This window comes from Lepidochelys kempii, chromosome 2, assembly GCF_965140285.1.
Source record: "Lepidochelys kempii isolate rLepKem1 chromosome 2, rLepKem1.hap1, whole genome shotgun sequence".
In the NCBI taxonomy this organism is placed as follows: Eukaryota; Metazoa; Chordata; order Testudines; family Cheloniidae; genus Lepidochelys; species Lepidochelys kempii.
The window spans coordinates 130706756-130721476 of NC_136381.1; the positions used below are offsets into that span (position 1 = coordinate 130706756).

Below are 14721 nucleotides of genomic sequence, written 5' to 3' on the forward strand. Positions count from 1 at the left end.
GGCTTCTCCCTCAGCCAGTCCCGCTGCTTCCTGCTCCAAGCTAGAGGGGAGCCCTTGCAGCCCTTGCTGAGTGCAGGGGGTCAGGGAAGCACTGAGGCTAGCCTCGTTGGGCAGCCTGGCTGGAGGAGGAGGGAGGAGATAAACCAATGTGATAGTGAGTTTTCCCCTTCCACTGGCTTTTACTATCTCTGGATTTAAGCTGGACAGCCAAATGCCCCACCTTGATCTCACACAACCCCCTCTCCCCTGCTCCCAGCAACAACCCTGAGTGAAATTAACAAGGAAGCCAGAAATAGCCCGAATCTGGGGTCTGAACCAGGGAGTGAACAGTTAAATTTAAACTGTTCTTATGCAGGCAGCAGGCTACCTGGGGAGGCTTCTCCCTCAGCCAGTCCTCCTGTTCCCTGCTCCAAGCTAGAGGGGAGCCCCTGCAGCCCCTGCTGAGTGCAGGGGTCCGGGGAAGGTGGAGCCTAGCCCGTCAGCAGCCTGTCTGGAGGAGGAAAGTGAGAGAAACAACAAACAAATGTGACAGTGAGTTTTCCCTTTCCAAGCTTTTAGCTGAACTTTTTGTTCTGCAGCCAAAAGAGGTGAAAGTAAGCCGGTACTGAATGCTCCACTTATTTGCCAGTATACTACTGCATCTTTTTTTACTGGTACTCCGGACTGGACGGGCTTACTTTCACCTCTGCCTCTCCCCACCCCCACTGCTACTGGTAAAAAGCCCAGGAAATCAGATTGCTCAGAAATCAGCATGTTTCTCTTGTCAGTCCCTATTCTCCATGGCCCTGGGGGACTGCCCATTTGTGACAAATGCTTTTGCAGTGTAACTAGTTTCTGCATAAGCTTGTTTGTCCTGCTTGTCCCATGTTTCATTTTGGCTCTGGAGGACCACAGAAGGTCTCCAGAGTGTTAGGGAATAGGCAGAACAGACTGCTAATCCAGGTTGATTTCAATATAGTTGTGCAGTGAATACATGCAGGACTGTATACAGGCAGAACCGAAAATAATAATTTACCAGAAGAAAGGTGTCACAGCAAATCCATTACAGTGGAACATTATAGACTAAAGAGAGACCAGATCTCTCTCTGAATGGTCATTCTAGTCTTTTTCACAAGAAGTCCTTATTATCCAATATTAATTCACAATTTTTCTTTACAAAGAAGAAAAAAATTGAGAAAAAATAGGAAGTTTTGTTTTCATAAGTTATACTCTGTCAATGCTTTTTTTCCTGTGTTGGCAGAAATCTACATTATTTGTATTCATTGTTATTACTTTAGAAGTAAGTTCTCAAGGTAGTACCATTAAGCGCTTCCACATGCTACAAAGGAACTGTTATGGGAGCATGATGGAAGCATAGTTATGTAGTACATTTGCAGGGATCTGACTATGGTAGAGTTGAAGATCGCTTCAGATTTCAAATTAATCTGAATGACCGTAGCTTTACTGCTGTTATACTTCTGGAACTGATAAAATGCCAGGTCACTGAAAATAAACGGATTTAGCCTAAACTATCTGAAATGAGTAATGTAGAGTTTCTTTGGCTCTATATAAGTCCCATACACTTTACAACCAGGCACAATATTTGATCGAGAAATGTTTTGTTCTTAGTGAATCTGGGTGCTTTTCAGCTCACTAAGAATATATCTACTCGGGAAAGAGGGAGGAAATTCAGTCTCTTGTGTTCCTTTGCTTTATGTTTGTTAAAACTGTGGCTGTACAGAGCAATGCTGAAACAATGATTTTTGTGATATTCCCCATAAATATTTGGGGAAAACTCAGGTAACAGAGTTAAAGCTGAGTGGGGGGCACAATAAATAAAATCCTGTTGGTCGATGTCAGGTTTCTCTTTTCTTTTAGCAATACCTGTCCACATGGAGCTCAAATCTCATTAACTAATAATAAGATTTGTGATTGTACCTCCTGTACATTACTCTAAAAAAAATTACTCCTGAATCTAAATCAGTGAGGTACCACTAAGAAATAGCTGAGCCAAGTCTGACTTGACATTTCTTGTTATTTGCCTCATTATTTTTTTCCTGCTGAAAAACAGAGCTCAGCATGTTACATCAAAAGGGGAAAAAATAGGGGAAACGTATCGGAGCAACCTTTTACAACTTTGTTAATGCAACCAAATGGGGCTGCTGACCCAACTAATTTTTACACTTGGGGATTCTCTCTTAATCACGAAAGCCAGCCTGTGTCCTCACACCCATGCCTCCTGAAAGGCAGGGAGAAGGCAGGCAGTGCGTAATTACACAGTACCCCCTCAAGTAGGCCAGCAAATAATATATCTACCACAATACAGATATGAATAATTACTGGTGTGTTCCTAACTCACAAGACAGAAAAGGTTTGTTCCTAATCTAGTAGCACTGGTGGACTCCCTTGAGAATGTTTCTCTTTGTAAAATTTTGCAAAGCTGAAGAAGTTGACACCAAGTGTACTGTGCATTTAAAAACCAATAAGGAGGTGGCTCTCCTACAGGGAGCCCTCCAGCTTCTCTCAATACTGTGAATGTCTCCTAGCCTGCCTTTAGGTGGGCTATGAATTGACCCAGCCCTTTCCAGTCAAGAGTGACTGAACTACTGCCTTGGGGAAGTGTTCTATAGGCCTCTATCATATGTAGTCAAAGCTGCCTAGGTTGGCCCCTTTCTTTTTTTACTTAAAGGTTTGTAGGTTTTGTCTGATTTATCTGCATATGTAAAGAGCCATACGCAAAACATTGATAAGCCAAAAGAAAAACAGTAGGGGAATTGCAAGAGTGTGATCCAGCGCAACTAGACTCCAGCAACTTCCCAGTTCTGTTGAGTGTCAGAGTAGTGATAAAGTGAACCAGAGTAAAATGGGTCTGCTGAACTGAACTCCTAAAGTTGCAAATTAGTTTCAGCAGACATACTGTAGTATCATGCTATGATTGACTCTTAGTGCCACTGTCACGGTTCCTCCCCCACTCTGAACTCTAGGGTACAGATGTGGGGACCTGCATGAAAAACCTCCTAAGCTTATCTTTACCAGCTTAGGTCAAAACTTCCCCAAGGTACAAAATATTACACCTTGGACTGGCCGCTACCACCACCAAACTAATACTGGTTACTGGGGAAGAGCTGTTTGGACGCGTCCTTCCCCCCAAAATACTTCCCAAAACCTTGCACCCCACTTCCTGGACAAGGTTTGGTAAAAAGCCTCACCAATTTGCCTAGGTGACTACAGACCCAGACCCTTGGATCTTAAGAACAATGAACAATCCTCCCAACACTTGCACCCCCCCTTTCCTGGGAAATGTTGGATAAAAAGCCTCACCAATTTGCATAGGTGACCACAGACCCAAACCCTTGGATCTGAGAACAATGAAAAAGCATTCAGTGTTTTACAAGAAGACTTTTAATAAAAAATAGAAGTAAATAGAAATAAAGAAATCCCCCCTGTAAAATCAGGATGGTAGATATCTTACAGGGTAATTAGATTAAAAAACATAGAGAACCCTCTAGGCAAAACCTTAAGTTACAAAAAAGATACACAGACAGAAATAGTTATTCTATTCAGCACAATTCTTTTCTCAGCCATTTAAAGAAATCATAATCTAACACATACCTAGCTAGATTACTTACTAAAAGTTCTAAGACTCCATTCCTGTTCTGTCCCTGGCCAAGACGACTACAGACAGACACAGACCCTTTGTTTCTCTCCCTCCTCCCAGCTTTTGAAAGTATCTTGTCTCCTCATTGGTCATTTTGGTCAGGTGCCAGCGAGGTTACCTTTAGCTTCTTAACCCTTTACAGGTGAGAGGAGCTTTCCCCTGGCCAGGAGGGATTTCAAAGGGGTTTACCCTTCCCTTTATATTTATGACAGCCACCAACTCAAAAGAGCTCTGAGACCCTATTCTTAATGCATAGAGAGGCGCTTGGCTTCACTAAAATGTATTAATACTAGGATCCCTGCCTCTCCAGCACTCTCCTGGACCGAGAACCATGCAGGGGAACCCTCCACCATAGCCCCAGGCTAGAAGCAATGCCCCAGCCATGCATCTATGGGGAAAAATTTCAGAGAGGAGCCACCCAGAGACTGCAACTGGTAGGATCACAGGCAGCCAGAACAGGGACCTTTAGACATTATTCAGAGAACTTTCAACAATTTTAAGTGGTCTTTATCTGCCCTGTGCTGATCGGCTGTTTGCTCCAACCTTCTTCCTTCCCAACCCTCCCCAATGGTCTCTCTACACCTGAGCTTCACTCCTTACCTTCCCCTCTTCTCCCCTGACCATTCCCTCACCCTTCTCTTCCCTCTCCTTTTCCTTTTCCTTTAGCTGGTCTCCCTCCTAACTTAACTCCTCCCCCCAAAAAATCATTTCACGAACATGATATTTGTCACGCTCTCATAGTTCACTCTCTGTGTTATATCCCGTCCGCAACTCTGGGTTTGGATGGTATGTATAGATTGTAAGTTCCTCAGGGCAGGGACCATCTACTACTCTGTGTTTGTGCAGTGCCTACTATAGCTATAGTGGCCCTTAGGCTGTGGCCATTTTCATGCTTCAAGCACTATCATAAAAAAACACAAAAGCCAAAACTTCTTTTGGTTTTGTTGAAGGGTCAGAAATAATAATAATGCCGCAGACAAGCTAAAGCTTAATGTTATAGACATATGTCTTCCTCTTCAGTCAAGCAGCAGTGCCTCAAGTTAAGCCTTATTGTCCTGATTACTGGCCTACTCCTGCTGAAATCAATGTCCAAACTCCCATTGCTTTCAAGGGAAGCAGGATTAGGCCATTTGTTAGGGTGGAATTAATGCATTCAGAAGCCCTTTTATGAAAGGTATATTAATTAAGATTTTTGGCCTCCGTTCCAAGCCACCTTTTTCTGTGAGAGAAAAATTTGCATAGGCATAGACAAGTGGGTGTGATTATGAATGACTATTGAAGTTTGATTCATGGTTGTCTGGTTTTTCAAATGAAAAACAAAATAAAAAACCCTGGTGTGTACAATTGGAGCTTTATAAGTCTGGCCTTAACATTTTAGAAAGAACACTCTCTGGGGGCTAATATTTTGATACCTGAAAGCTGTGTGTGTGTTGCTCTAGAAATTGCATAACTTATTGGTAGGGATGATTTTTAGCAAAAATCCCAGAGCAGTCACAGTAAGTTGAGTAAGAGTCATACATGTGCTGGGACTGCTGCCTGATTTTGATAAGGAATTATCCTGATTTGATAAGGAATGTCCTCCTCCTCATCTCACCATGGGGACACCAACCACGCTACTCAGCACTCTCCGCTCCTGGCACCACAACCCTAATCTCAGCCTGGACATGATGATAGGGGACAATTGGCGAGTCACTCCTACCTCCTGTGGGGCTGGGCACAGGTCTTCGCTCCAGACATTGTAATCTAACAGGAGTGCGGGCTCAGATTTGATCTGCCCCTCATCCCTCCCTGTCATGACAGAGGGAGGCCTGACCAAACCTGAGTGGTGGTGTGACCTGGTGCATCAAGTCACAATGCCCAGAGTGGGAAGCTAGGCTGAGCATCATGGGACAGGGGCCGAAAAGCATATGTTGCTATGCGGTGAGTCACAGACAGAAAAAAATGTCATGGACAAATAGAAAAAAAAATCACACTATCTGACTTTTTTTTCCCCACTGTAACAAATCTGCTGCCCTATTTATTGAATACGGTACTCCACTGGTATTTAAGGTGACAGGGTGAAATCTTAGTGCTGCTATATTTTTCCATTAGCCATCATTGTGAAATGGATGGATAAAGGGGCCACCAAAACTCTGAGCCATCTGTTGCCACAGAACAATTGCTGCAGTTGCTGCCACTTGGCACCATTTACTGCCACTGCTGTCCTGTACTATCTGTTGCCACCATGCTGCCGCTACTGCCTTGAAGTTGCCACCAGTGTCTGCACACTCCGCAAATACAGCAGGCTTGGCTCAGCTCTTAAAGAGACATCATTGAGATCTAGGACTTTGACAGAGCCCTTACCACTAGACAGGCTCTCCCAAAAGCAGACAACAGTCTTTTTACTCTCTCTCTGTCTCTTCTTCTGCTCTATCCAGGCTCCCTGACCCAATAGTGCCTGACAGCAGTGTCAGTTAGGGTGGGCCCAGGAATATTTAATGTCAGTGTCTTGGCCTTGCATTTCCCAACTATGTCAATTCCATTTGGTTATCCCCCATAGTCAAAATGTAACTGAATTTTAACCACAATGCCCCAAACCGTCACAAAACTGAAATGTAAAAGGAGGCCTGACCCTTTCCGTCTACTTGCTTTGCTCTCCAACTGATGCCAGCTCTCCAGCTCCCTGGCCAGTGAAGTCCCAGCTCTTAAGCACCTCTGGGACACTCCCATTTCACCAACAGATGCTTACAGTGATGTCCTTTCAGTCTAAGTCTTCAGGCCACAGGGCTTGCATTAATTAAAACATCTTCAATAGACTATGTAGTAATGCTCATGAACATGCACTAACTACAAATTGAAAAGAGTCAATGATGTAGACATACGATTAAAACATACAATTAAGCTCTCCAGGGTTCGTAAACCCATATTTGGGGCTCTTGGAACTTAACTGTGCCATGTTTAACTTGTCATGCTACATGTTTTTTTCTAACCTGATCTTGTTGTGAACACACCATCTTTACAAAGGCTGGTTTATTTTGATACAGGATGCTTTTTCCTGATCAGGTGTATTGTGTAAACTCCCCCAAATTATTGTTTAACACTTTCTCTCAGGTATCTTCCATTTGAAAGTACCCGAGTCCTCACTTGTTGGTTCAGCCATTGGAAGAATCAGAGCTGTGGATCCTGACTTTGGGAAAAACGCAGAAATTGAATACAACGTCGTCCCAGGAGATGGAGGGAATTTATTTGACATCACCACAGATGAGAACACCCAGGAAGGGGTCATCAAACTGAAAAAGGTATTCATTTACTAAAAATCTAGTGGCTGAAATTTGAAAATGAATCATACAACTAAACATGATACGTGACATATAGGGTGAAATCTTAGTCCCATTGAAATCAGTGGCAAAGACTCCATGGACATCAGTGGAGCCAGAATTTCACCTCTTATGTCACACTCAATCAACAATGACCTGTGATGCATGAGTTTTGTTTATGTACTAATTATTAGAGATGATCAGGAACCAACATTTCCATACTTCATTTTGACATTTAAAAAAAAATACTTCCAATTCACAACAAAAAATGAAAATTTCCCACAATATGAAATTTTGGAAAATATGGAATTCCAGGTCAATCAAAACATTTTGCTATGATTTTGACATTGTTTTACTTTATTAATTTATACAAGATGAGTTTTGTAGCCTCTTCCCAATAAGGCTTCTGCTTCTGCCTATGCCATAGGTTTCTCCAACCAGGTCTTCCACCTAGCTGGCGTAGAGAACCCCCTTCCAGGTTCTTCAACCATGGTGTTTTGTTCCCTGCTGGTCTCTCTTCCACTATAATCTTTTGTTGACCTTTAATGGAAGAAGCAGGTCATCTTCAGTTTAAAACCCGTACCTGGCTTCAAGCCATCACCTGGGAGGTAGATAATCAGCCACAGCTGGGGCTAAGACTACGTAACTTTAAGGGCCATTCCACCTTGTGGGACTTCCTCTCTTACTGGCCACCGTGGCATTACATTCAAGCTTTCATTTCCATACCTAGTCATTTCCAGGACACCCTTTTTTTCCTTCTTCATTTGCAAAAGTTTGTATATAATCTCTTTTGTCATTTTTAACTGATGAATTATTGGAAAATTATCTCTCTCTCTTTAGGAAAATTCTGATTACCCTTTTGCCTCAGCAGATACTTCAAAAACAGCTACATTTTGAACGGTCACACTTGTGAAAACACAGTGAGGGCCACCAGATGCCAAGTTTGAACCAATAATGAGTATAAACGATTGACTGGGAAAAAAATTGAGCAGGCATAGTAGGCTTTAGATAAGATTAAATTCTCCCCGGCCCTGGGTTTGCTTTTAAGCCTCTACTATGCTGTGTGTGAGGGAAGGAAGAGTAGTTTGCACAAAGTTGTAGCTTCAGCAATGCAGATGCACTACAGTGTATACACACTACACTTGTGCAAAGACATTTGAAGCGGGGATAGGCTACACTATTTGATTCCCCCCCCCCCGCACTGGAGCAACACATACGCAGAAGGGTTTGCACTGATACAACTGCACTAGTGCAAATAAACACATACATACATAAAGTCCAGTGTAGATAACATCTTAAATTGCTTCCATGTAGAGGTGGTCAATTTTTTGTTTCTTTTACAATGATTTTCTGATGAAAAATGTCCCCTTTTCACAAAACTATTTTTTTTTCTCTGAGAGAATTTCAGTTTGGCCAACAAATTTCAATTTTCTGTTTATTTTATTTTATTGGGGGGAGGAGGGGTGTCAAGAAGAAAGGCTCCCTGACTGCTTTTCTGTAAGGCTCTTGTGTATTTCACTTCCACAGTGAAATTGACAAAAGGTTTCCTTGAAGACTGCAAAGGCAAAGAGCCTGGCCACTCAACCCCCCCCTCCCCCCGGGCTCTGGGACAGAGAGGCCTCCCATGTTGTTACCATCACTCCTGAAAGTCATAGCAGCCCAAGCTGTAACTGGGGGTTGGCTCCCAGCTCCACAGCAGGGATGCTGAACGCCCTGAGAACCCTAGCTCTAGCCAGAGCTCTTGGAGCTATTAGAGCCCAGAGCCTAGGGGTCTGGGGCAGCTGTGAAATTAACAAGAATGTCAATTTCATTCAGCAGCTCTCAGCTTCCCAGGGAGCAGATTTCATTCCGGAAACACCATCTGTTGGTGTTTCCAAAACAGAATTGTGTGTTGGGGGATTTCTGGTTCATGGGAATTTTTTTTTTAAATGGATTCATTCTAATATGAAACAAAGACAAATTTCAAAAATAAAGAATTTCCCACAAACTGGAAATCCCACATTTTAACCAACTTTACTTCAAGACTGGCTTGTGAGGAAGAGGTTAATGTCTCATAAAAAAAAAATCATGGACACAGGTAAATCCTGATTATTTGTTGGTCTCCACACTATTTTTGCTGTATTTACTTATTTTATCCTTTGCATTGTCAACCTGTTACCTGTTATCTTCTGAATGCATTTACAACAATAAAAAACATCCCCACTGTAATACATTGGCCAATCAACATTACCTAATGCAAGCAACAGAACTTTGGCACTGAATAGGAAAACAAAAACAAACCAAAAAAAAAAAAACAAAAACACCCTATCCCCTCTCAATCTTCCCCATCAGAAAGAGCCTGAACTTAGAGATAGGCTTTGAAGATCAAGAATTCTGGATCTGTAGTATGAAGTAATGCAAAAGGAATAATTCCAGAGTGCAGGGCCCTCCATTGAAGGATGCCTTTACATAGGCCCTGATCCTGCATTTTGCCCTTTGTATGACTTTGCTCAGGTAAAATTCCCATTGATTTATCCCTTCAGACTTCAGTGGCTCGGGTGCTTAAAGATTCACAAGCTTAAAGTTGTGCATTGATTTAGGTGCTTTACTGGAGGGGTCATAAATAAGAGCAACATGATTTTCAGATGTGCGGAAAACTTGCTGCTCCCTTAGTTGTTTGTTATAAGGAGTGCACACATATGCTGTGACCAGGGAGTGAGACACACTCTCTATTTATGTTCAGGAATGAGTATTTTAACTGGAATATTGTCCCAGTAAAAGGGTGCTAATATATTCCATGTTGAAGTTTGGCTTAGCATTGTTCCTATGAAATATAGCAATTAGGCTCTTCATCTGCATTTTTTTATGCAGACTCCCACCTGCTGATAGTGGGAGGGGGGAGAGAAAGAGTGCAGCAGATGTTACTGAGCATTCTCAGTACAAGCCAAGCAACAAATCTGCATTGCCTCTATCTGGGATACTAGTAGTTACTGTATTGTTATATGCACAATGAAATCCCTTGCAAACACACTAGCCTTTCATACTAGTTAGTCTTTACACTAAGGAACATATTTTTTAAAGGACCATCACATAGCCTGTAAAATTATTCATGAATTTTATCAGCAACTTTATCTATTTATGTATTTTAAATCAGGACACTTATTTAGTGGACTTCCATGGAATACCTGGAGACTTAAAATTAAGCACAATCTCAACTGTTTTACTGGATTCTGATCTAGGTCCTGATTTTCAGAGGTGCTGAGCATTCACAATGCCCTTAGAGATCTGACACAATGTGTGTTACGCTCACTACTCATATAGTCAATGGGACTACGCACATGGGCCTAGTTGTTGTGAAGCTCAACATTAAAACTTCAAAGTACATTCTCAGACTCAACAGGACTACTTAAAATGCTTAAAGTTAGGCATATGCTTCAGTATTTTGCTAAATTGGGACCTATTAACATTCAGGCTCATCTTTAGGACTCCAGTAACTATTTGACTAAAAAAATCACAATTTGCTGAAGCAGCTGCTCAGTACCACCACTTAACCAAAACAATTATTGTCTCCTTAAAAAGCCAGTTTGCTTTCCCCTCTCTGCTTCTTGTATCACAGTCTATTAACATCTCTGGGCCACTGCTGTAGTTCAGCACTAGTTTGAGCTGTATCAAAACACAGTCATGCTATTTGTAAAACTTGTTTTTATTTGTCATGAAAAATTTGCCATGGTAGAAGTTCTCCTTCACCACATACAGCTTTTTCTCTTAAATGGTGCAATTTCTATATGTAAATGAAAAATGTCTTGCTGAACAAGTCTTTGTAAATTTGTTTGGGTGAAAAGCTGTATTTGCTGGTGGAAAGGACACATGCCAGGTTTTTCTCTTCAGTATTCAAAGTGAATTGACAAGGAGAGGGAGTTTTGTGCTTCTCTGGCACTAGCTGGATTTTGTAAGCCAATGCTTTTTATATGGAATAGGTGCACATCTTAAATTTCGGAATGGCGTTGCTGACCATTTAGCTTTAAGATATGATCTGGTGTATAAGCTTAGTTATTACAGTGATCATTCTATAAACAAGAAACAGATTATGTTACATTCTGCAAGTCAGAGGCTTCTATTGGCATTTAGCACCACTGTGTGGTTGGTATAGGAATAGCTCCAAGGAAAATGAAAGCAATGAACCTAAAAAGTGTGTGTAGGGGGGAATTCCTTATGGCTTAAAAACAACATCCTAATCAATCAGCTTTTTAAACAATTCATAAATATTAGTAGTTAGACATACAATTATTCATTTCTATGCACGTAAATGTGTCTGTTTCATAGATAGTGACTATCATTTTATAGAGACATAAGGTGGGTGAGTTAATATGTTTTATGGACCAACTGCTGTTGGTGAGAGAGACAAGCTTTCAAACTTACACAGAGCACTTCTTCAGGTCTGGGAAATGTACTGAGGGCAAGTATACATTACAAAATTAAGTCTACCTAACTTACATTGTTGTACAGCCAGCACAGTGGCATTGGGTATGTGATAGGAGAGTGAGATCATCTGCAAAGTTTAGGTCTTCAAGGGATGAGAAGGGTGTCCATTTAATGCCTCTTGACATGTCTTCTGTTGTACGCTGCATTACCCAGTCAATGGCAATGCTGAAGAGGATTGCAAACATGACACAATCCTGACATACTCCTGTTTTCACTTCAAAATTGAGCTCACTGTGATCAATACTGCATATAAAGTTGAAATAAAAGCTGGTCCTGTGAATGCTATCAAAAGCCTTCTCAGAGTCTATGCAATGTATGTAGAGTTTCCGTTGCCATCCTAAGTATTGTTCTATTATGTTTCTTAGAGTAAAAGTCTGCTCTGTGCATCTATGCTGTTTTTGAAAACCAGCTTGCTGTTTTCTGTGAATGCTATCGACTGCCTCTGATATATGCTGGACTATGATCTTACACAATACTTTGATTGGCACAGATAAAAGTGTGATACCACCTCAGTTATTACAATCACAGGGAGTTCCTTTCTTTGGTATCCTCACTATAACCCCAATGGTCCACTCATCCGGCGCTTTTTCCCTTTCCCAGACTGATGTAAATAGAGGGGCCAGGATAAATGCTGCTAACTCAGGATTTAACTTGAATAATTCTGCATTCTGCAAGCTATTCTTGCCAGGAGCTTTCCCATTTTTTAAGGATTTGATGGCTTGAATGATCTCTTCCTTAGTTGGGGTGTCTGTGTTGATATCAAGATCTTCTTCTGACTCCTGGATGTTTGTTTCCTCTTTAGGTGGCTCCCCATTCAGCAATTCTTTGAAATGATCTGTCCAGCGCATTTCTTGTTCTTTTTCTGTTATTTAGGTGGCCTAGTTTGTCCCTGATGAGAGTGTTTCTTGGTGTCTGCTGTTTACCACTGATAAGCCATGTCATTTTGTAGACTGTTTCTTGTTCACCAAGAGCAGCTGCATCCTTTGCTTGTGTTGCCACATTATCAATATAATGTTGTCTGTGTGCTCTCACAAGGCATTTGACTTCCTGGTGCACTTTTCTATACTGCTCACAGTATTTGTCCTTCAGCTTCTGGGATTTTGTGTCTAAAACTTTTTTCTTCAGGGTTAGTCTGGTTTTTATGGCATTCCATGTGCTGGGTGTAATCCACTCCTTCCTTCTCTTCTGCCTGTAGACTAGACAGGCTTCACTGCTTTGTGTATAAATTGCTATTACTTTGTCTGACTTCTTGTTGATCGCCTCATCTTCATTCCCCTCCTCTTTATCAACGTTTGCAAGTGCTTGAAACCTGTTCTTTAGCTGCAGAATGAAGGCTTTCTGTATTTCAGGGAACTTTAGTTTGTGAATGTCATAACGTCTATGCCCCTTGTTTGGTGGACCACACATCTCAGTTTTAGGTCACAAGGTTGTGGTCATTGCCAACATCTGCACCCTTTCTCACTTTCACATCTGTCAGTGAGCATCGCCATTTGCCATTGATCATTATATGATCAATCTGGTTCTTATCTCTGCCATTTGGAGAACATCATGTCAGCTTGTCAATTTCACGATGTTGAAATAGGGTTCCACGGATGACTAGGTCATTCATATTACAGAAATCAAAAAGCCTCTCTCTGTTTTCATTCATGATGCCACACCCATGTCTTCCAATTGCTCCGTCTTTGTGTTGTCCTTACGGACCTTGGCATTCAGGTGTCCCATGACAATAGTTAGGTTGTGGCATGGTACTCTCTCTAACTCCGCTTGTAATGTAAGTTAGAATTTGTCCTTTACTTCTCTATCATTGTCATTTGTTGGAGCAGAGCACTGAATCAGGGTGTTATTATGTTTCCCTTTCAGTCTGGCTCTCATAAGTCTTCTGCTGATGGACTTCCATTCAAGCAGGAAATGCTCTACTTCCTTCTTCAAAAGATTCCTTCTTCAAAAACCCTTATGGTGTTGTCCATCATCTCATCCAGAATACAGCAAAGTTTCTCCCAAGGCAGTTGTTAATCTTCCTGATCCCATCCATCTCACGGACACCCAGGATGTGTAAGCTGTAGCGTCTCATCTCTGCTGTGACCTGAGCTAGCTTCTCTGTTTCATACATTGTCCGTACATTACAAAAAACAAGTTTGGTTTTTGTCTTGGTGTTGAGCACTTCAGTCTTCCTGCCAGTAGCTTCCTTTCGTCTTTCACCACTGGCAGTCATACGGGTCATTGACTCCTGAAGGCCATCACACACAGTAATGGTAGATTTCTCTGTTGCTGTTCCCGTAACATATTTGTTTTTTTTACGGGAGAGGGTTGTTAGCCCTGTGCCTAACCCCCAGCCTGGAGGACCAAGGTCCATGAACAGAAGTTGGCCGAATAAAAAAATGTTAACTCAGCCATCTTGTCTCTCTAATATATATTTCCCTGTGACATCAAGACAAACCCCTAATCTTACCAGAACTGATAGGGGATCCTTAATCACCACAGCAAGTATCAAGAGACACTTGAAAGAACCAAGCTGTACAGCACTACGTTTATTTACCTCAGAAGGATGAATATTGAGTCAGACCTATGGAATTTGCACCTGAGCTCCCAGAGTATCTAAAACTTCTTCCAGTAAGCATCACATACCACTGAGTATATGAAACAAGACCATCGACAAAAAAATGGGCATTAAAAAAAAAAGTGATTATAAAACAACCAGAAATTCTGAACTACCAAATCAGCCATTATTTCGCTAGCACAGATAATATGATTACTGTAAGGCCATTTCTGGAATACACTACTTCCCTGCACTTCAAAGGTGTATTTCCCTTTTTAAAAATTCTCACAGTAACAAAAAAGCAAAAGGCTTCATTAACCAATAAGCTGTGCTGCCTGTTAATAACAGGACACGTGTACATGTCCCAGGATATATTACAAGAGAGCTTAAAACCTGTAAACTAATGTGACCCAAGGGAATGTCAAGGGTTTTTGCAGACACTGATACTCAGCACAGCACAGACAGTCAGTTGTAAGAGAGGATTGTCCATGTGTGTGTAATATGGGGAGACTTCATATTTTAACAAGGAGGAGTAGACATGCCAAGCCTTTGGCATAGGTAGATACCCACAATAAAGCAAAGAATGCTGTCAGAAAGATGATGGTGGTCATCAAAAAGATACAAAGCTAATGAAGTGATCAAAAACAGGAAGTGGAGCTCTTGAGTCTCCAAAGACCAAATCAGCCAGTGTTGCCAGGTTTTTTTGGTTGGTTGGTTGGGGAGGAAGCGGGGGGGTTGGGTTTGGTAGCAGTTCAAGAATTGAAACTCTTACTGCAGGAGTTTGTATGGGC

General features: G+C 41.7%; 1 protein-coding gene across 1 annotated transcript in view; it reads left to right on the top strand.

The window, feature by feature from the left end:
- Positions 1 to 14721, top strand: part of CDH12 (cadherin 12) — a 206596-nt gene that overhangs the window by 145603 nt on the left and 46272 nt on the right. The window contains exon 5 of the mRNA XM_073329466.1: positions 6728 to 6915. Within this exon, the coding sequence (XP_073185567.1) occupies positions 6728 to 6915 (188 nt within the window). The remainder of the gene's footprint in view (positions 1 to 6727; positions 6916 to 14721) is intronic.